General features: G+C 48.7%; 1 protein-coding gene across 1 annotated transcript; it reads left to right on the top strand.

Moving 5' to 3' along the window:
• The first annotated feature begins 678 nt into the window (after positions 1-678).
• PRDM14 (PR/SET domain 14) lies at positions 679-21,605 on the top strand. Its single transcript, XM_039464666.2, has 8 exons — positions 679-754; positions 1,983-2,706; positions 3,646-3,699; positions 3,790-3,947; positions 6,577-6,847; positions 15,326-15,528; positions 17,111-17,212; positions 20,983-21,605. Exons 2-8 carry the CDS (start codon positions 2,007-2,009, stop codon positions 21,208-21,210), a joined length of 1,716 nt encoding a protein of 571 aa, XP_039320600.1. The 5' UTR covers positions 679-754; positions 1,983-2,006; the 3' UTR covers positions 21,211-21,605.
• The last annotated feature ends 693 nt before the right edge of the window (positions 21,606-22,298 follow it).

Genomic DNA, 22,298 nt, shown 5'->3' with positions numbered 1-22,298 from the left:
CGGCGGTGCGACAAACCCTTCCTCGGTCGTTGAAAGCCACTTAAGGAATAAAGGCCCCCGAGAGAGCAAAACGACCACCCGAAACCGCGGAAGTGTTGGGGGTGCCGGGCCCAACGCGCCCACTTGTCACCGCCGGGAATTCACGAGGAGCCTCTTCCCAGCGCTCAGGGAGGTGCCCACTTCGTCCCCAGGTGTCAGGAACAGACGGCCACCAGGTGCACCAGCGGATCAGACGCCGCCTTCGGGCGGGCTAGGTTTCTCCGAACTGGGAGCGAAGAGTAAGGGGCTTGACCCAGGACGCGAGTCCTGCCTTCTATGCTCGGATTATTGTGCGCGCGGAGGGGCGTGTCTGGGGGGCCCTGGGTAGCACACGTGTCCGGCTTTTAGCTCCCGGACTCTGTACGCCTGGAGCGGCAATAGTGCCGGCCCTGAAAAGCCAGCGGCAAGCGCTCTCCAACAGGGTCCCAGGGAGTGTTTGGAGAACTGATGAGTTAAGTGCGCGACCCCAGGGGACAAGGGGGGACGAATCGAGAGTCGGCCAATGGCTGCGGTGGGCGGGGAGAAGACGCCGCGGGGATCCGCGTGGGCCGGGTCCCTTCCCCACCCTCGCCTTCTGGATGCCCCGCGGCCCCGCCTGCCCTCTTAAACCTGGCTCAGCCCTCGGGGCCCGCCCGAAGTCTACCGAGCCCGAGTGGCCCCGCAGCGTCCTGGAGGTGTCCGCTCCGCCGCAGCGTTCTCGGAAGTGGTGTCGGAGGTAGGCACGGGGCAGGGCGCGCCTGGGGCGGGGGACGGTGCTCTTCTGTGGCGGCTGGGGAGCGCCGGCAGCAGTCGCTGGCGCAGCTCGTTTTGGATGGTGGTTTTGCCTCTCGGGGACTCAAGTTGCAGATCCCTGAGGTCGGAGGAGGCCAAGAGCGGGGCGCCTTTGGAGGACAGGGAGGAGACGGGCTGCTGCCTGCGTCCTGGCTGACCTCTTCTCCTGACCCCGTGTTCTTTAATTTCTAAGTCACGACCCTGGTTGGTTTTCTTATTGGGCTCATTGATCTCAAGACCGGCCGGCCCTGAAGGGGCTTCATTCTTCAGCCTCGGTGAACTTGCTGCTTGTCCATTAAAACGCCATCGTTTCCCGGCGGCGCGGGGCCGGGAGGACTGGCGGTCTCCGGGGCTCTTCGCTCCCATCTGGCCGGGGCTCGTCCAAGCGACTCCCGAGGGGCGACCCCAGGCCCGAATAGTCCTGGTAGAATGACTGGAGTTTCCGAGGGACCAGGGAAAAGTGGCGGACGACGCCTGCGAGGGAAACAGGGTTCTGGCGGCGCATCCTAGGGCAGCAGACAGCGGTTCGCCCTTCCCTTGCGGGCAGTCAGGACCGCTGGGCCGGAGCAGGTCGCGGGGTCCCTGGACCTGCCCGGGGGCGCGTCAACATCTGCGCGGTGCGACCCCGGGTCGTCGGCTCTTCCCTCCCAGCTGAGGGCCCAGGAGCGCCTGGAGCTGTCGCCTGCCCCACTGCCCTCTCGCCTCCTGCGCTCGGCTCCCGACCCAGCCTCGGGGTTGGGAGGGCCCTGCGGCTCCCACAGACCGTGTAAAAGAGTTTTGTTGGGCCGAGAAGAAGGAAGTGGTTGGGCTGAGAAGAAGGAAGGAGAGGGAACTTCAACGCGTTTTGCTGGAACCGGGTTAGGGCCGAAAGCGGAGAGCGGGTGTGTGGAAGCAGCCGGGCTTTGGGAAGCGAAGGCCGAGGCGACACTAACCTGGAATTTAGAGTCGGGCGGGTTCCCAGCAGATTTTCGTTTGGGGCTTTTTGTGTTTGCTTCTACTGCTGGTTTTTCGTTTTGTCTTAATTGCGGGAGAGGGTTGTCGGGATCCGACTGAGTTTAGCCTGTTCCCTTGGACCCGGGACTGGCTCTGGTGGAGGGAGCAGGCGGGGAGGCGCGGGCTGGACCCCGAGCAGGGACCGCGCGGTGTCGTCAGCGGTGCCTGCTTTTCCGCAGAGCCTCCTAGCACGCGGGCCGGGGATGGCTCTTCCCCGGCCAGGTGAGGCCGCCCCTACAGACAAGATGTGCTACCCCCCCGAGAGCAGCCCGCAGAACCTGGCCGCGTACTACACGCCTTTCCCGGCCTATGGACACTACAGAAACGGCCTGGCCACTGTGGAGGAAGACTTCCAGCCCTTCCGGCAGCTGGAGGCCGCCGCGTCTGCTGCCCCGGCCATGCCCTCCTTCGCCTTCCGCATGGCGCCTCCGGTGCTAAGCCCGAGTCTGGGCCTACAGAGGGAGACTCTCTACGATCTGTCCTGGTACGGCAAGCTGCCACCGTGGTACCCAATTCCCCACGTCCCCAGGGAAGTACCGCCCTTCCTGAGCTGCAGCCGCGAGTACATGGGGGCCAGCGGTGAAGATCTGGGCCACCAAATCACTGGTGGCCGCAACGAGAGTGATCCGTGTTGTGGACCTGAAACTTTCATTCCACCGCCCCCTGTGGATGCCTCTCTGTTACCTGATGGGCTGAGGACCTCGCAGTTATTACCTTGCTCACCCAGCAAGCAGTCTGAGGATGGTCCCAAACCCTCCAACCAAGAGGGGACGTCCCCTGCTCGGTTCCACTTCACGGAGGAAGACCTGCACTTCGTTCTATACGGGACCACTCCCAGCCTGGAGCACCCAGCCAGCCTGCAGCATGCGATTTCAGGCCTCCTGGTCCCCACAGACAGCTCTGGTAAAGGGAGCCCACACCATCTGGGAGCTGAACTGGATGGGAATGCAGGTGGGAGCGGGAGTGGGAAAGAGGCACTTGCAGGTGGAGCTCAGTGTGCAGAGTGTGAGGGGGAGAGGTACCTCTGTGAGAGCCAGGGTCGGCTAGGCTTACTTCTGAGGCCCTGCTTGCTTAACTGCATGACCAAGTTTGGTTTCAGTGAGAGCTAAGGACCAAGAGAGAAATGGTTCATGCAGTGAACTCCCACCTGGGTTCAGATTCTATGGTAACATGCAGTAACAGCCTTCCAGCAGTTCACACCTAAGAACCCCTCTCAGCCAGCTACCTTTACCTCAGTCAAGCTTTAACTCTGATCCTCAAATCCCTTAAATTTGCCTAATGAGTTTACTTACATAACCTTGCATGAGGCTATTCTGAGTCTCAAATGAGAAATTGTATATGGAATTGCATAGAGTGAGATTGTAAATGGACAGCTCATGTAAAATGAGGAGGGAATAATAGAAATGACAGATAAGGCCGGGCACGGTGGCTCAAGCCTGTAATCCCAGCACTTTGGGAGGCCGAGGCGGGTGGATCACAAGGTCGAGAGATCGAGACCATCATGGTCAACATGGTGAAACCCCGTCTCTACTAAAGATACAAAAAATTAGCTGGGCATGGTGGCACGTGCCTGTAATCCCAGCTACTCAGGAGGCTGAGGCAGGAGAATTGCTTGAACCCAGGAGGCGGAGGTTGCGGTGAGCCGAGATCGCGCCATTGCACTCCAGCCTGGGTAACAAGAGAGAAACTCCGTCTCAAAAAAAAAAAAAAAAGAAAGAAATGACAGATAAACATCAAACTGGGATGATGGTTACCTCTAGGGAGTTAAGGAGGAAAACATCTTATAAAAGCACTTCATAATACATTTCTAACGAAAAACTGCTTAAAACTGCCTTTTGCTAGGATCTGATTCTCTTCCTCAAACTCTGGATAAAGACTCCCTTCAACTTCCAGAAGGTAGGCAGAAGTCCTTGCGTTGATTTCTTTCCCTGAACTCACACAGAGTCACCCTCCTCATTCTCCTTTCCTGCCTGGGCTTTCCCCCAGGTCTGTGCCTCATGCGGACCGTGTTTGGTGAAGTCCCACATTTCGGCGTGTTCTGCAGTAGTTTTATTGCCAAAGGAGTCAGGTTTGGGCCCTTTCAAGGTAAAGTGGTCAACGCCAGTGAAGTGAAGACGTACGGAGACAATTCTGTGATGTGGGAGGTAAATCCGTTTCTGCTGGGTGTGCTGCTGAAAATGGGGCGGGAGACTAGTAGGGGAAAGTCTTGGCATTTGCCGCTCTGGGAGAGTCCTGGTCAGAGAGAGAGGACATCCGAGGCAGATATCTGGGGTTTCTTCCCTGTAAACGGAAGGAAGGGCTAGTGTTTGCTCCATGAGGATAGCACCTCTGCATGAATTCTGTGTTTTGTGGGTGCCTTAGGTCATTTTAGTCTGGAAGATTAGCTATGGAATATACATTTAAAGAATCAATATGTTGTATTATATTTATAGACAAAACCAAATGCTTTAGATATTAGAGAGTGCTGAAAGTATGCTAAAGAAAATAAAACAAATTTTAAAATTCAATATTATTCTCCTATAAAATTAGTCAAGGATTTAAAAACAACAACAGATACTCTTCAAGATCTAGTGATGATATATTAGGGAACTGCTGGTGGGACTACAGTTTGTCACCTGCAAGAGAAAACCATTTGTCAGAATGTATCTGATGCCTTAAAATGCTCAAAATCCCTTGACCTTGAATTTCTACTTCTGGAAATAGAGTATAGGAAAATAATCTGAAATCAAGGCTATGTGGTATATGTTAATCCCAGGATTGTTTATAATAACAAAACGTTGGAGACAGTGAAATTGCCAGCGCAGAGAAAGAAATAATTTTTCTTTTTTTTTCTTCTTGAGACAGAGTCTCTGTCTGTTAACCAGGCTGAAGTGTAGTGGCACCATCTCAGCTCACTGTGACCTCTGCCTCCCAGAAATTCTCCTGCCTCAGCCTCCAGAGCAGCCGGGATTACAGGCATGCGCTACCATGCCCAGCTAATTTTTGTATTTTTGGTAGAGATGGGGTTTCACTATGTTGGCTAGTCTGGTCTTGAAATCCTGATCTCAAGTGATTCTTCCCCCTTGGCTTCTCAAAGTGTTGGGATTACAGGCATGAGCCACCACGCCCAGTCTTGAATGAAATCATTTGTAGCTCCATCAATATGGGTGAAAACTAAGTGGGGGTAAAATACAAAACTGTTGTGTTTAAGTGGTGGAATTCAGTGTAAACTTTTGGTTTCACTTACCTCTGCTTATGAAATTAACATATGCTCACTACAGAAATTTGGGAAGCAAGAAAGTGTAAAAGAATCTTTTAGAGGCCGGGCACGGTGGCTCAAGCCTGTAATCCCAGCACTTTGGGAGGCCGAGATGGGTGAATCACGAGGTCAAGAGATTGAGACCATCCTGGTCAACATGGTGAAACCCTGCCTCTACTAAAAATACAAAAAATTAGGCCGGGCGCGGTGGCTCAAGCCTGTAATCCCAGCACTTTGGGAGGCCGAGGCGGGTGGATCACGAGGTCGAGAGATCGAGACCATCCTGGTCAACAAGGTGAAACCCCGTCTCTACTAAAAATACAAAAAGTTAGCTGGGCATGGTGGTGCCTGCCTGTAATCCCAGCTACTTAGGAGGCTGAGGCAGGAGAATTGCCTGAGCCCAGGAGGCGGAGGTTGCGGTGAGCCGAGATCGCGCCATTGCACTCCAGCCTGGGTAACAAGAGCGAAACTCCGTCTCAAAAAAAAAAATACAAAAAATTAGCTGGGCGTGGTGGCGCGTGCCTGTAATCCCAGCTACTCAGGAGGCTGAGGCAGGAGAATTGCCTGAACCCAGGAGGCGGAGGTTGCGGTGAGCTGAGATCGCGCCATTGCACTCCAGCCTGGGTAACGAGAGCGAAAACTCCATCTAAAAAAAAAAAAAAAAAAAAAAAAATTAGTTACTAAAAGAATCTTTTAGAATAAATCACATTAGGCAGGCTCAGTGGCTTACACCTGTAAGTCTAGCACTTTAGGAGGCCAAGGTGGGAGGATCACTTGAGCTCCAGAGTTTGAGGCCAGCCCGGGAAACATAGTAAGGCCCTGTCCCTACAAAAAAATTTTTTAAAAATTAGCCAGGTATAATGGTGCATGCCTGTGTAGTTCCAGCTACTTAAGGGGCTAAGATGGGAGGATCACTTGAGTTCAGGAATTCGAGGCTACTGTGAGCTGTGATTGGGCCACTGCACTCCAGTCTGGGCAACAGAGTGAGACTCTATCTCTTTAAAAAAAAAAAAAAAAGTGACATTACCTAGAGAGATGTCCTTAAACTAACAAATCTACATTGGTGTTAGTAGATTTAAAAACTACTTGTAATGATGTAGAAATCTGAATGATAGGCTGGGTGCAGTGGCTCATTCTTATAATTCCAGCCCTTTGGGAGGCCGAGGCGGGAGGATCACCTAAGGTTGGAAATTCAAGACCAGCCTAACCAACATGGAGAAACCCCATCTCTATTAAAAATACAAAAAATTAGCTGTGCATGGTGGTACATGCCCGTAATTGCAGCTACTCAGGAGGCTGAGGGAGGAGAATCACTTGAACCCAGGAGACGGAGGTTGCAGTGAGCTGAGATCGCCCCATTGCACTCCAGCCTGGGCAATAGAAACTCCCATCTCAAAGAAAAAAAAAAAATCTGAATGATAGAAGTAAATTTGGTGGACTCAAATGTGAAATTTGGGTTATAAGTTCTTGAAAGTTCATTTTGTAGATTCAAAATTAAAAAGTACAGTACAAACTTCATGTCTTACTTCATTTAGATCTTTGAAGATGGTCATTTGAGCCACTTTATAGATGGAAAAGGAGGTTTGGGAAATTGGATGTCCTATGTCAACTGTGCCCGCTTCCCCAAGGAGCAAAACCTAGTTGCTGTGCAGTGTCAAGGGCATATATTTTATGAGAGCTGCAAAGAGATCCACCAGAACCAAGAGCTTCTTGTATGGTATGGAGACTGCTATGAGAAATTTCTGGACATTCCTGTGAGCCTTCAGGTCACAGAGCTGGGGAAGCAGCCATCTGGGCCCTCTGAAGGTGAGTGCACATCTTGTCTCGCCCGGTGAGGGCATCCCACTAGAAGTACTGGGCTCTTTTCCACAAACCCTCCATGTGCAGCTCCTGTCTCCCAAAGGCTAATGCAGAAAACTAAACAGGGGGATCTCTAACCAGGGGGGCGTTACCCAGGTGAAGAAAAGCATCCTCAACTTCCCAAGGCTGCGGAAGCTGCTCCTATTCATAAAGATACCTGTTCTTTGGCTGGGCACAGTGGCTCACGCCTGTAATGCCAGCACTTTGGGAGGCTGAGGGAGGCAGGCAGATCATCTGAGGTCGGGATTTTGAGACCAGCCTGACCAATATCTAGAAACCTCATCTCTACTAAAAATAAAGAATTAGCTGGGCATGGTGGTGCATGCCTGTAATCCCAGCTACTTGGGAGGCTGAGGCAGGAGAATCTCTTGAACCCGGGAGGCAGAGGTTGCAGTGAGCCGAGATTGTGCCATTGCACTCCAGCCTGGGCAACAAGAGCAAAACTCTGTCAAAAAAAAAAAAAAAAAAGATACCTACTTTTCTTCCCACCCCAAGAATAAAAGAAAATGAGATAAATGGATGTAACCTCTGCCATAGGTGAGCGAGTTTCTGATTCATCTCTGCCCAGGCTAACGTAGCTGAAGTGAAATCACTAGAGCAGTATTTTTCAAATGGCACGATGCAAAGTTGCATGTCTTAGTGGGGCGGGAAATCAATTCAGTAGCTGAGACCCACATTTCTTAAAAAAAAAAAAAGAGAGATTAAGCATAGAGTAGATTAGAAAATATTGATGGGAATCACTTAAGAGTAAGCATTGTTTTAGCCGGGCGCGGTGACTCAAGCCTGTAATCCCAGCACTTTGGGAGGCCGAGGCGGGTGGATCACAAGGTCAAGAGATCGAGACCATCCTGGTCAACATGGTGAAACCCCGTCTCTACTAGAAATACAAAAAATTAGCTGGGCATGGTGGCGCGTGCCTATAATCCCAGCTACTCAGGAGGCTGAGGCAGGAGAATTGCCTGAACCCAGGAGGCGGAGGTTGCGGTGAGCCGATATTGCGCCATTGCACTCCAGCCTGGGTAACAAGAGCGAAACTCCGTCTCAAAAAAAAAAAAAAAAGAAAAGAAAAGAAAAGAGTAAGCATTGTTTTGTGAAATTTCTATTTCACATGGGGATGTGTGTGTATGCTGGCTGTCAATATAAAATACATTGCCGCCGGGCGCGGTGGGTCAAGCCTGTAATCCCAGCACTTTGGGAGGCTGAGGTGAGTGGATCACGAGGTCAAGAGATTGAGACCATCCTGGTCAACATGGTGAAACCCTGTCTCTACTAAAAATACAAAAAAAAACCATTAGCTGGGCATGGTGGTGCGTGCCTATAATCCCAGCTACTCAGGAGGTTGAGGCAGGAGAATCGCCTGAACCCAGGAGGCGGAGGTTGTGGTGAGCCAAGATCGTGCCGTTGCATTCCAGCCTGGGTAACAAGAGCGAAACTCTGTCTCAAAAAATAAAAAAATTAAAATAAAAAAATTAAAAATAAAATAAAATACATTGCCTACTATGGGTCTCAGGTAAGTTGGAGAAATATTGAGCTGGACTCTCACTTGCAAACTCTATGTGGGAGGGAATACCCGGGGAACTTCACAATGCTGGTTCTCATTCAGGGTAGGGGCCCAGGATTTGGTATTTTTATCAGTTTCCAGGGAGTGCTGCTAGTCCTGGTCCCTGGACCACAATAGGGTAGCAAGGAGCTAGAGAACCACCAGCCCACTCTAGGGATGGTGGAATTTGCATGCTAAGTAGCTCTCCAAGTGATTTCTAGATACAACTTGTATCTAGCTACTTAGCATGCAAATTCCACCTAACTTGCTAGGTGGGACAAGATAAATGTAAATAAGAGAGAAGGCAGGCCTGGCATGGTGCCTCACGCCTGTTACCCTAGCACTATGGGAGGCCAAGGTGGGTGGATCACTTGAGGTCAGGAGTTCAAGACCAGCCCGACTAACATGGTGAAACCCTGTCTCTACTAAAAATATAAAAATTAGCTAAGGGTGGTGGGAGGTGCCTGTAGTCCCAGCTGCTAGGTAGGCTGAGGCAGGAGAATCATTTGAACCCAGGAGGCAGAGGTTGCGGTGAGCCATGATTGTGCCACTGTACTCCAGACTGGGCAACTGGGCATGGTAATCCTGTAATCCCAGGATTTTGGGAGGCTGAAGCAGGCAGATCAGGAGGTCAGGAGTTCAAGACCAACATCCTGGCCAACATGGTGAAATCCCATCTCTACTAAAAATACAAAAAAATTCTCTGGGTGTGGTGGTGCACCCTCGTAGTCCCAGCCACTGGAGAGGGCTGGGGCTGGAGAATTGCTTGAACCCGGCCGGGAGACGGAGATTGCAGTGAGCCGAGATCACGCCACTGCACTCCATCCTGGGTGACAGAGTGAGACTCCGTGTGAGAAAAAAAAAAAAAGTGAATTGCATCTGCATGCCTGTTTTGTTTTCCTGCTAGACTGAGATGCTTTGGGGCAGGAAATAACCCTAAGCATCTTAGTATCTTCTGCTCCTGGATCCCAGTGTGTACTGAATGTGAGGAAGACATTAGAATTAAATTAGGAAAAGCTGCTTAGGGATGAGATGTAATAAAGCACGTGTAAGGCAGAGGGAGTGCAGTGGTGTGACCTCTGCTCACCAAAACCTCAGCCTCCTGAGTAGCTGGGATTACAGGCATGCACCACCACACCCAGCTAGTTTTTCTATTTTTAGTAGAGACAGTTTCACTATGTTGGTCAGGCTGCTCTTGAATTTCTGGCCTCAAGTGATCCTTCCACCTTGGCTTCCTAAAATGCTGGGATTACAGGCATGAGCCACCATGCCTCGCCTTTTTTGAGAAATGTTTTCACCATATGTATTGAATTATTACGATGTTTCTAACTTTGATGTCTTAGTAATACTATTCTGGAAATTTATTATTGAGAAATAGTCTAAAAGGCAAAAGCTATGCTTATGAAGATTTGTAACTGTGGCACCACATGTGAGGAAAAATCACAAATGATCTAAATGCTCAGTAGTATAATAATGAAGTAAATGGTGATGCAGGTTCAGCATCCCTAATCAAGAAATCCTAAATCCAAAATGCTCTAAATCGAATTTTTTTGAGCACCAACATATTGCCAAAAGTGGGAATTTCCACACAAAAGTACTTAACACAAACTCGTTTCATGCACAAAATTATTTAAAATATTGTGGTATTGTGGGCTGGGCATGGTGGTTCGTGCCTGTAATCCTAGCATTTTGGGAGACTGAGGCGGGCAGATCACCTGAAGTCAGGAGTTCAAGACCAGCCTGGCCAAGATGGTGAAACCTTGTCTCTACTAAAAATACCAAAAAAAAAAAAAAAAAAAAAAAATAGCTGGGTGTGGTGGTGGATGCCTGTAATCCCAGCTACTCAGGAGGCTGAGGCAGGAAAATCTCTTGAACCCGGGAGATGGAGGTTGCAGTGAGTCAAGATCACGCCACTGTACTCCAACCTGAGCAGCAGAGCAAGACTCCATCTCAAAAGAAAAAAAAAATACCTTCAGGCTATGTGTATAATGTATAAAACATAGGGCCGGGCGCGGTGGCTCAAGCCTGTAATCCCAGTACTTTGGGAGGCCGAGGCGGGTGGATCACGAGGTCGAGAGATCAAGCCCATCCTGGTCAACATGGTGAAACCCCGTCTCTACTAAAAATACAAAAAACTAGCTGGGCATGGTGGCGCGTGCCTGTAATCCCAGCTACTCAGGAGGCTGAGGCAGGAGAATTGCCTGAACCCAGGAGGCGGAGGTTGTGGTGAGCCGAGATCGCGCCATTGCACTCCAGCCTGGGTAACAAGAGCGAAACTCCATCTCAAAAAAAAAAAAACGTATAAAACATAAATGGACTTTATATTTAGACTTGGTCCTATACCCAAGATACCTCATTATGTATATGAAATATCCCAAAGTTGGGAAAAAACTTAAAATCCAAAACACTTCTGGTCTCAAGCATTTCAGGAAAAGGATACTCAACCTCTACATTAACATGGACTAGTATGTGGATATCAGAGGCAATCAGGACAAGCAACAGAATGAGGGCTTATGATGGTTAAGTGGGGGAGGAAACCATGCATGTGGATAAGATACTTTCGTTCCAGTTCTGAACCCAGTGATACCTGATGCTTACAGCATTGTTACAAGGGCATATATTTGTTTGTTTGTTTGTTTGTTTTTTTGGTTTTTTTTTTGAGACGGAGTTTCGCTCTTGTTACCCAGGCTGGAGTGCAATGGTGCGATCTCGGCTCACCGCAACCTCCACCTCCTGGGTTCAGGCAATTCTCCTGTCTCAGCCTCCTGAGTAGCTGGGATTACAGGCACGCACCACCATGCCCAGCTAACTTTTTGTATTTTTAGTAGAGATGGGGTTTCACCATGTTGACCAGGATGGTCTCGATCTCTTGACCTCGTGATCCACCTGCCTAGGCCTCCCAAAGGAGGGCATATATTTTGGACAATGTTTGGAGTGAAACTTGTAAACAACTTAATTTGTTGGGAGTAATTATAAATGAATGTTAATCTGTTAATATGAATGGTTTGGATGTGATAAAAAAGGAAAGAAAAATTAAAATTCCATTGCACTCTTTCTCTCTTTTTTTTATTTTTATTTTTATTTTTTTGAGTCAGAGTCTCGCTCTGTTGCCCAGGCTGGAGTGGAGTGCAGTGGCATGATCTCAGCTCACTGCAACCTCTGCCTTCCAGGTTCAAGTGATTCTCCTGCCTTGGCCACTCAAGTAGCTGAAACTACAGGTGAACACCACTATCCCTGGCTAATTTTTTTGTATCTTTAATATTAGAGACAGGGTTTCACCATGTTAGCCAGGATGGTCTCGATCTCCTGACCTTGTGATCTGCCTGCCTTGGCCTCCCAAAGTGGTGGGATTACAGGTGTAAGCCACCACACCTGGCCCCATTGCACTCTCAAATGAGGTTTTTTTTTTTTACCCCAAAGGCATTTTGGGGAGGATTGGTGGTAGGTGGGAGCCTTCCCCTTTAAGGTCTTCCCCCCCACCCACCCCGGGACGGAGTTTCTCTCTTGTTACCCAGGCTGGAGTGCAATGGCTCGATCTCGGCTCACCGCAACCTCCGCCTCCTGGGTTCAGGCAATTCTCCTGCCTCAGCCTCCCGAGTGGCTGGGATTACAGGCACGCGCCACCATGCCCAGCTAATTTTTTTTGTATTTTTAGTAGAGACGGCGTTTCACCATGTTGACCAGGATGGTCTCGATCTCTCGATCTCGTGATCCACCCGCCTCCGCCTCCCAAAGTGCTGGGATTACAGGCTTGAGCCACTGCACCTGGCCCTTCCCTTTAAGGTCTTGAGCGGTGAGGGAAGGGTCTAGACTCTATGCGGGCAGGTTATTTGAATACGCAAGCATTCCCCTCCTGTGAGGGAGACAGGGAATTTGTGTGTGTGTTTTGGGGTGTGGAGGTGTGAAGCGATGAGGCGAGTGAGGATAGGGAACAAGATAAAACTAGGAGGGATAGGGAACAAGATGAAATTGGGTTTCATTTCTGCGTAAGTGCTTGTTCTTCGGCAAGCTCACTATTGAACCTTCATTCTGAATTTTGATGTGCTTTAGTGCTTAGGTTTGTAAAATTGCTGACCCTCTCTTCCCTTCCCACCCCAGGAAGCAGGAAGACCAGATATTTCTGACCAATAAAAATTCTACTTCTGTACCAAAAAAGTGTCCTAGCAAGGGGATTCTGAGAGTATTAGCACCTCAATGAAAGTGACAGACAGAGCAGGGCGACGGATCAGCTTGGGGTTGGCGGTTGCCTTCCTGGTTATTTACTTAATGAATGGTTTATTTCCTTAGCCACCTGTTTAACGGGCCTGGGATGGAGTTGTCAACTAACAAAGCCCCTGATGGACAGCTTCCCTGCTGTCCTGATGCTGAGAAGATTTCTATCTTCAGACTCTTGCATAGACTCACTCTTGGCTGATCTCCCTCCCTGGAGTCAAACAATGAGGTCTCAGTGGTGTATTCATAGTCAAAGCCACTTTATCCTCTGGAATCCAGAGTGTCCGCCACAGGGATGCTTTTGTAGGTGGCCCCTGTTCTCCCGCCTTCCCCCAACACATAGACACCTCTGGACCTAGGACCTGCTTTGCTAGAGTCTAGCTGCGCCCTCTCTAACTTCTCTTCTCGTCCCTCCTACATTGATAAAAACAGATTTACCTCTCAGTCTTGCTTGTCATTCAGTGATACCATCACTCATGTTGGTGAGACTCAGTAAGTGTTAGAATTAAATTCGTCATCACCGTAACCCTGTGCATTAGGAAAGTCAAGATGCTTTCACTCTTACTCTATACATAAAGATCCTAGCTCTGGAATCTGCCGCAAGTTTTGAGAAATGAAGTATACACTAAGAGGGTCCCTCAAATTTTGTAAAATGGAACGGCACTGTGGAGCCTGGGCAGTCAGCTGTGGGTGTCCTGGTGACGGCTCTGAGCTTGTAACTCAGGCTGATCTTAAAGGCACAAGGAGAAATAGATTGGCCTCAGTGTATTAACCTTGTAATAAGTACCAGGCAGGAATTTGTTCAAGAGCTGCAGGGTTGTACTGCCCTTAAATGTGGCTGGTGGAAGGATCTCTTCAACAACCCATTTCCAGGAACAAAAGGGAAGGAGAGCCTATAGGTTAAGATATTTAAGAGGCACAGCAACCATATACAACATGTAGACTCCATTTGATTTGGAATTTGAATGGACTGACCAGGAAGTAATTAAACAAAGTATATGTGTGTATATGAGTACATATATGTTTCTATAAAGGAATAAGAGTTAATTGTTTAGGTATGACAGTATGACAATGAGATTATGGTTATGCTTTTTTTTTTCTTTTTTGTGACAAGCTCTTGCTCTGTTGCCCAGGCTGGAGTGCAGTGGCTCAATCACCACTCATTGATTGCAGCCTCAACTAGCTCCAGGCTCAAGTGATCCTCCTGCCTCAGGCTCCTGAGCAGTTGGGACTAAAGGCATGTGCCATCATGCCCAGATAATTTGTATTGATTTTTTGTAGAGATGGGGTCTTACTATGCTGCCCAGGCTGGTCTCAAACTCCTGGGCTCAAGTGATCTGCCCACTTCAGCTTCCCAAAGTGTTGGTATTAAAGATGTGAGCCACTGCACCTGGCACAATGGTGCTTTTTTGTGTTTCTGAGACGGAGTTTCACTCTTCTTGCCCAGGCTGGAGTGCAGTGGCACGATCTCGGCTCACTGCAACCTCCACTTCCCAGGTTCAAGTGTTTCTCCTGCCTCAGCCTCCCAAGTAGCTGAGATTACAGGCATGTACCACCATGCCTGGCTAATTTTGTATTTTTAGTAGAGATGAGATTTCACTATGTTGGCCAGGCTTGTTTCGAACCTCTGACCTCAGGTGATCCTCCTGCCTTGGCCTTCCAAAGTGCTGGCATTACAGGTGTGAGCCACCGTGCCCGGCCACAGTTCTGCTTTTTTTTTTTTTTTTTTTTTTTTTTTTTTTTTTTTTGAGACAGAGTTTCGCTCTTGTTACCCAGGCTGGAGTGCAATGGCACGATCTCGGCTCACCGCAACCTCCGCCTCCTGGTTCAGGCAATTCTCCTGCCCCAGCCTCCTGGGTAGCTGGGATTACAGGCACGCGCCACCATGCCCAGCCAATTTTTTGTATTTTTTTTTTGTAGAGATGGGGTTTCACCATGTTGACCAGGATGGTCTCGATCTCTCAACCTCGTGATCCACCCGCCTCGGCCTCCCAAAGTGCTGGGATTACAGGCTTGAGCCACCGCGCCCGGCTCAGTTCTGCTTTTTAAAAAGATGTCATCTTCTAAAGATTACAGTTAGATATTTTTGAATCAAAGGATGAATTTACTATGGGTAGAGGTAACATAAATGAAAACAAAATCAGTTATGAGTTGGTCAAAACTTGGTGTTTGTTTGGCACATGAGGGTTTATTACACTATTATTTTCACTTTGGTATATGTTTACATTTTTCTGTAATAAAAAGGTTTTTAAAAGTCATCTTGGCCAGGCACAGTGGATCATGCCTTGTAATCCCAGCACTTTGGGAGGCTGAGAGGGGCAGACCACTGGAGGTCAGGAGTTGGAGACCAGCCTGGCCAACATGGTGAAACCCCATCTCTACTAAAAATACAAAAAGCCAGGCGTGGTGGCATGTGCCTGTAATCCCAGCTACTTGGGAGGCTGAGGCAGGAGAATTGCTTGAACCCGGGAAGCAAAGGTTGCAGTGAGCCATTGCACTGGGCAACTGAGCAATAGCCTGTCTCCAAAAAAAAAAAAAAAAAAAAAAAATTCCTCTCAAAGTAGCCAAAAGAACTCTTATCTAAAACTAAATAAATAGAAAAGGAAATATCCTCTTGAAGGAAGTAGGGAAGGAAGTAACTGAAGAGACATTGTGTTTGCTGTGTTTGACAGAGTCTGCAGAAGGCTATAGATGTGAAAGATGTGGAAAGGTGTTTACCTACAAATATTACAGAGACAAGCACCTCAAGTACACCCCCTGTGTGGACAAGGGCGATAGGAAATTTCCCTGTTCTCTCTGCAAACGATCCTTTGAGAAGCGGGACCGGCTGCGAATCCACATTCTTCATGTTCATGAGAAGCACCGGCCTCACAAGGTGAGTATTAGAAGGACACAGACCCGCCATCACATTCTCTCTCCCTTCCCAAGCTCCTGAATGCGGGGAGGGCCTCACAGGTGCTAGCCACAGGGCTATGGTGCCTGACGGACACCCTCTCTGAAGGAGGAGAGGATAGTATTATGGAATACAGAACAGGCAGTCAGGAATAGGCAGGGCGATGCACACATGTTAGGATGCTTGTACCAACAGAAGGAGGGACATGGAGGAAGGGGTTTCCGTGGCCACCTAGACATGCGGATTATGAAAGATGCACAGAAGTGGCCTTGAGCCAAGTCTAGAAGGACAGATGGGGTGTCTGATTTATACTGATGGCAGGGTTAGTTGGGCTGGGGAAAGGGGTCAAGCCATTCCAGGCAGGAAAGAGCCTGGCATGTGCACCTGGGAAACTGCACCTTGTCCCATATCTGTGCAGGTGTATTGACAGGTATAGGTGAGGAGGAAGCGAAGGCATGGTCCTTGCAAAGAGCAGAAGGCTGGCCGGGCGTGGTGGCTCACACCTGTAATCCTAGCACTTTGGGAGGCCAAGGCAGGTGGATCACCTGAGGTTGAGAGTTCAAGACCAGCCTGACCAACATGGAGAAACCCCATCTCTACCAAAAACACAAAAAGTAGCCAGGTGTGGTGGTGCATGCCCATAATCCCAGCTACTCAGGAGGCTGAGGGAGGAGAATTGCTTGAATCCAGGATCACGACACTGAATTCCAGCCTGGTCAATGAGCGAAACTCCATCTCAAAAAAAAAAAGAGCAGAAGGACTCTACAGCAGGCCGAGGATTGTGAAAGAAAGAAAAGCAGTGATGACAATAGGGAGCCATTTTCTGCCATTCCAGATACCTGGATGCTGTGCTAGGCTTAGTGCAAAAAAAGTACAGTATACCTTTGGGCTCAATGCAAAGGAGGATGAGGCTTGGGCACAGAGGTATTCTCTTTTTTTTTTTTTTTTTTGAGACGGAGTTTCGCTCTTGTTACCCAGGCTGGAGTGCAATGGCGCCATCTCAGCTCACCACAACTTCCGCCTCCTGGGCTCAGGCAATTCTCCTGCCTCAGCCTCCTGAGTAGCTGGGATTACAGGCACGCGCCACCATGCCCAGCTAATTTTTTGTATTTTTAGTAGAGACGGGGTTTCACCATGTTGACCAGGATGGTCTCGATCTCTTGACCTCATGATCCACCTGCCTCGGCCTCTCAAAGTGCTGGGATCACAGGCTTGAGCCACCGCGCCGGACCTCAGAGGTATTCTTGCTTGTCCGGCGGCCTTGTTGGAACTAGCTCAGGCAGCTACGACCTTGAGCCCATTTTCCTTTTTTGAAAATTGAGAGGCCAGGCACAGTGGCTCATGCTTGTAATCCCGGCACTTTGGGAGGCCAAGGTGGGTGGATTATCTGAGGTCAGGAGTTCAAATTTTAAAGGAATATATAACATACTCCTATAACAAATTGAGATCCTGTCTCAAAAAAAAAAAAAAGAAAAAATTAAAAAAGGAGTTCTTCTCTAACCCCAGGAAATGGACTTGTTAGAGGAAGGTGTGATTTCGACTCTACTTTTCTTTTTCACCTCAGTGTTCTACGTGTGGGAAGTGTTTCTCTCAGTCTTCCAGTCTAAACAAACACATGCGAGTCCACTCTGGAGACAGACCGTACCAGTGTGTGTATTGTACTAAGGTAAATGGAACCTCTCACTAAGGGATTGGTCTTGAGCTCGGCTTGGGTGTCTGTGTTTGAGAACTTGAAACATAAAGACTGGCTTAATGAGTTCTTGGTAAATGTTAGTCAAATATCAGTGCAGTCCTCATTTCCACCCCTAAATATGCTTGAGTTTGCTAAAGATGATCAAATGTAACCAACCTCCTATTCCCAAGCTGGCATTTAGGATACATGCAGTAAAACATATTGCAAATGTATGGGGACCTGATGGCCTGTTACATAGTGCTTAAAAGTACTAGCTGGGCACTGTGGCTCATGCCTGCAATCAAATTTCCCATGCACTGGTGGCTCATGCCTGTACTCCCAGCTTCTTGGGAGGCTAAGGCTGGAGAATTGCTTGAGCCCAGGAAGTGGAGGTTGCAGTGAGCCAAGATTGCACCACCGCATTCCAGCCTGGGTAACAGAGTAAGACACTGTCTCAGAAAAAAAAAAAAAAGGCACAGTGGCTCAAGCCTGTAATCCCAGCACTTTGGGAGGCTGAGGCTGGCAGATTGCTTGAGATAGGGAGTTTGAGACCATCCTGGCCAACATGGTGAAATCCTGTTTCTACTAAAAATACAGAAATTGGCCGGGCGTGGCATATCACCTGAGGTTGGTAGTTCAAGACTGGCCTGACCAACATGGTGAAACCCCGTCTTTAAAAAAAAAAAAAAAAAAGTTAGTGGGCCGGGTGCGGTGCCTCAAGCGCTATGGGAGGCCGAGGTGGGTGGATCACGAGGTTGAGAGATAGAGACCATCCTGGTCAACATGGTGAAACCCCGTCTCTACTAAAAATACAAAAAATTAGCTGGGCGTGGTGGCGCATGCCTGTAATCCCAGCTACTCAGGAGGCTGAGGCAGGAGAATTGCCTGAACCCAGGAGGCGGAGGTTGCGGTGAGCCGAGATCGTGCCATTGCACTCCAGCCTGGGTAACAAGAGCGAAACTCCGTCTCAAACAAACAAACAAAAAAGTTTTTGATATTATCTCTATTTAAAAAAAAAAAAAATTAGCTGGGCATGGTGGCAGGTCCCTGTAATCCCAGCTAGGTTCAAGTGAGGCAGGAGAGCCACTTGAACCCAGGAGGCAGAGGTTTGCAGTGAGCTGAAATCATGCCACTGCACTCCAGCCTGGGTGACAAAGCGAGACTCCATCTCAAAAAAAAAAAAAAAAAAAAGGCCGGGCGTGGTGGCTCACGCCTGTAATTCTAGCACTTTGGGAGGCCAAGGTAGGTGGATCACCTGAAGTCAGGAGTTCAAGACCAGCCTGGCCATCATGGTGAAACCCTATCTTTAAAAAAATTAAAAATAAGCCGGGCTTGATGGCTCAAGCCTGTAATCCCAGCACTTTGGGAGACCGAGGCGGGTGGATCACGAGGTCAAGAGATCGAGACCATCCTGGTCAACATGGTGAAACCCCGTCTCTAATAAAAATACAAAAAATTAGCTGGGCATGGTGGTGCGTGCCTGTAATCCCAGCTACTCAGGAGGCTGAGGCAGGAGAATTGCCTGAACCCAGGAGGCGGAGGTTGCGGTGAGCCGAGATCACGCCATTGCACTCCAGCCTGGGTAACAAGAGTGAAACTCCGTCTCAAAAAATAAATAAATAAATAGGCCGGGCGCGGTGGCTCAAGCTTGTAATCCCAGCACTTTGGGAGGCCGAGGCAGGTGGATCACGAGGTCAAGAGATCGAGACCATCCTGGTCAACATGGTGAAACCCCGTCTCCACTAAAAATACAAAAAAATTAGCTGGGCATGGTGGCGTGTGCCTGTAATCCCGGCTACTCAGGAGGCTGAGGCAGGAGAATTGCCTGAACCCAGGAGGCGGAGGTTGCGGTGAGCCAAGATCGCGCCATTGCACTCCAGCCTGGGTAACAAGAGCGAAACTCTGTCTCAAAAAAAATAAATAAATAAATAAATAAATAAAATAAAATAAAATAAAAATAACTGTTTTATAGCCGGGCGCGGTGGCTCAAGCCTGTAATCCCAGCATTTTGGGAGGCTGAGGCGGGTGGATCACGAGGTCGAGAGATCGAGACCATCCTGGTCAACATGGTGAAACCCCGTCTCTACTAAAATATAAAAAACTGCCGGGCGCGGTGGCTCAAGCCTGTAATCCCAGCACTTTGGGAGGCCGAGGCGGGCGGATCACGAGGTCAAGAGATCGAGACCATCCCGGTCAACATGGTGAAACCCCGTCTCTACTAAAAATACAAAAAATTAGCTGGGCGTGGTGGCGCGTGCCTGTAATCCCAGCTACTCAGGAGGCTGAGGCAGGAGAATTGCCTGAACCCAGGAGGCGGAGGTTGCGGTGAGCCGAGATCGCGCCATTGCACTCCAGCCTGGGTAACAAGAGCGAAACTCCATCTCCAAAAAAAAAAAAAAAAAAAAAAAAAACTAGCTGGGTGTGGTCGCGCATGCCTGTAATCCCAGCTACTCAGGAGGCTGAGGCAGGAGAATTGCCTGAACCCAGGAGGCGGAGGTTGCGGTGAGCCGAGATCGCGCCATTGCACTCCAGCCTGGGTAACAAGAGCAAAACTCTGCCTCAAAAAAAAAAAAAAAAAAAAAAGAATAGATGTGCATGGTGTTGTGCCTGTAATTCCAGCCACTTGGGATGCAGAGGCATTAGAATCACTGAGGCAGAGGTGGCAGTGAGCCGATATTGCACCACTGCACTCCAGCCTGGGTGATGGAGTGAGACTCTGTCTCAAAACAAAACCTACAAACCATCTTTAAAAGCTTAAATTCAAAAGAATAATAATAAGAAGAAAACCACTAAGGTCCTGACTTATGCAAAGACACTGGTTGATATTAGCTTCTCCTTCTGTAATGCAGCTTGTCTTGAAGTGTGATCCTAGGATCACCTGCATCAGAATTGCTTATTTAAATGCAGGCTCCTGGGTCTCATGTCAGACTTACTGGGTCACACTCTTTTGGGTAGAGTTGGCAATCTGCCTCTTTTTTTTTAGGGAGAGTCTTACTCTGTCACCCAGGCTGGAGTGCAGTGGTGCCATCGTAACTCATTGTGGCCTTGACCTTTCGGGTTCAAGCGATCCTCCCACCTCAGCTTTCCACATAGCTGGGTCCATAGGTGCACACCACCACACCTAGATAATTTTTTTACTTTTTGTAGAGGTGTAGTCTTGCTACGTTGCCCAGGCTGGCGATCTGCTTTTTTTTTTTTTTTTTTTTTTTTTTTTGAGACAGAGTCTCATTCTTATTGCTCTGGCTGTAGTGCAGTGGCACAGTAACAGCTCATTTCAACCCCCGCCTCCTGGGTTCAAGAATTTCTCCAGTTTCAGCCTCCCAAATAGCTGAGATTACAGGTGCGCACTACCATACCCGACTCATTTTTCTATTTTTAGTAGAGGTGGGGTTTCACCATGTTGGCCAGGCTGGTCTCGACCTCCTCACCCCAGGTGATCCGCCTGTCTTGGCCTCCCAAAGTGCTGGGATTACTGGTGTGAATGACTGTGCCTGACCAGCAATCTGCTTTTCTAAAAACTAGACCTCCAGATAATCTTAGCCACTGAAGAACCACTGTTCTAACATCCATCACTTCTCAAAACCAGCCAGAAGGACAAGTCAGTGGAGTCCTTCTGGATTAATGCTATTGCTGATGACCAAGCCTCAAAACCCAAGGTTCGTCCATAAGGATGAACAACAATGAAATTAACCCCTTAGTTTAATTGGTTGGCCACCTCATGGAAGCTGACTGTTTCTTGTGCTCTGTGTTTCTCTTCTCTGCAGAGGTTCACGGCCTCCAGCATACTCCGCACACACATCAGGCAGCACTCTGGGGAGAAGCCCTTCAAATGCAAGTACTGTGGTAAATCATTTGCATCCCATGCTGCCCATGATAGCCATGTCCGACGTTCACACAAGGAGGATGAGGGCTGCTCCTGTAGCATCTGTGGGAAAATCTTCTCAGATCAAGAAACATTCTACTCCCACATGAAGTTTCATGAAGACTGTTAGCCCTGCCAGGCACAGTGGCTCACGCGTGTAATCCCAGCGCTTTGGGAGGCCAAGGCAGATGGATCACTCAAGTCCAGGAGTTCCAGACCAGCCTGGGCAACATGGTGAAACCCCGTCTCTACCAAAAAAAAAAAAAAACTACAAAAATGAGCCAGGGATGGTGGCATATGCCTGCGGTCCCAGCTACTTGGGAAGTTGAGGTGGGAGGATGGTTTAAGCCCAGGAAGCAGAGGTTGCTATGAGCTGAGATCGCCCCACTGCTTCTCAGCCTGGGTGACAGAGCCAGACCCGTCTCAAAAAACAAAAATCACTAGCCCTCAGAGCGTGGAGACACTGTGAAAACAAGGGATTCCAATTCTCTCTATTTCTTATGGGTTATAGAAGTCCCTGCAGTTCAGAAACTAGGAATACAGTCCTAGTTTTTGTGATGAAAAGGTGGCTTTTTCTCTACTGTTTGCCTTGTATACACAACATACACACACACACACACACACAGGTGATGACCACATAGTATGTTTTATATATATATAAACTGGTCCCACCATGTTACCCAGGCTGGTCTCAAACTCCTGGGCTCAACTGATCCTCTCGCCTCAGCCTCCCAAAGTACTGGGATTACAGGTGTGAGCAACTGCTCCAGGCCTAGAACAAATTCCCTAAGAATTCACTTATCTTTCTATGCACTTGGCAGAAACAAAAACAAACAAAAAAGCAACTAAGTAAATTAATTAATAAAGAAGTAAATATTAATTTAAAGACAGGCATGGTGGCACATACTTGTAGTCCCAGTTGCTTGGGAGGCCAAGGCAGGAGGATCCCTTGAGCTCAGGAGTTTAAGGCTGTAGTGCTCTATGATCAATCACACCTGTGAGTAGCCAGTGCACTCTAGCCTGGAAACATAGCAAGAGTCCCCCCTCTAAAAAATTACATAAATTAAATAGCCGGCTGTCGTGGCTCACACCTGTAATCCCAGCACTTTGGGAGGTCGAGGCGGGTGGATCACGAGGTCAAGAGATCAAGACCATCCTGGTCAATGGTGAAACCCTGTCTCTACTAAAAATACAAAAAATTGCGCCGGGCGCGGTGGC

This window comes from Saimiri boliviensis, chromosome 15 (genome assembly GCF_048565385.1).
Source record: "Saimiri boliviensis isolate mSaiBol1 chromosome 15, mSaiBol1.pri, whole genome shotgun sequence".
Lineage (NCBI taxonomy): Eukaryota > Metazoa > Chordata > Mammalia > Primates > Cebidae > Saimiri > Saimiri boliviensis.
Note: the sequence above shows the minus strand (reverse complement) of the source record. Positions and strands in the feature narration are given on the sequence as shown.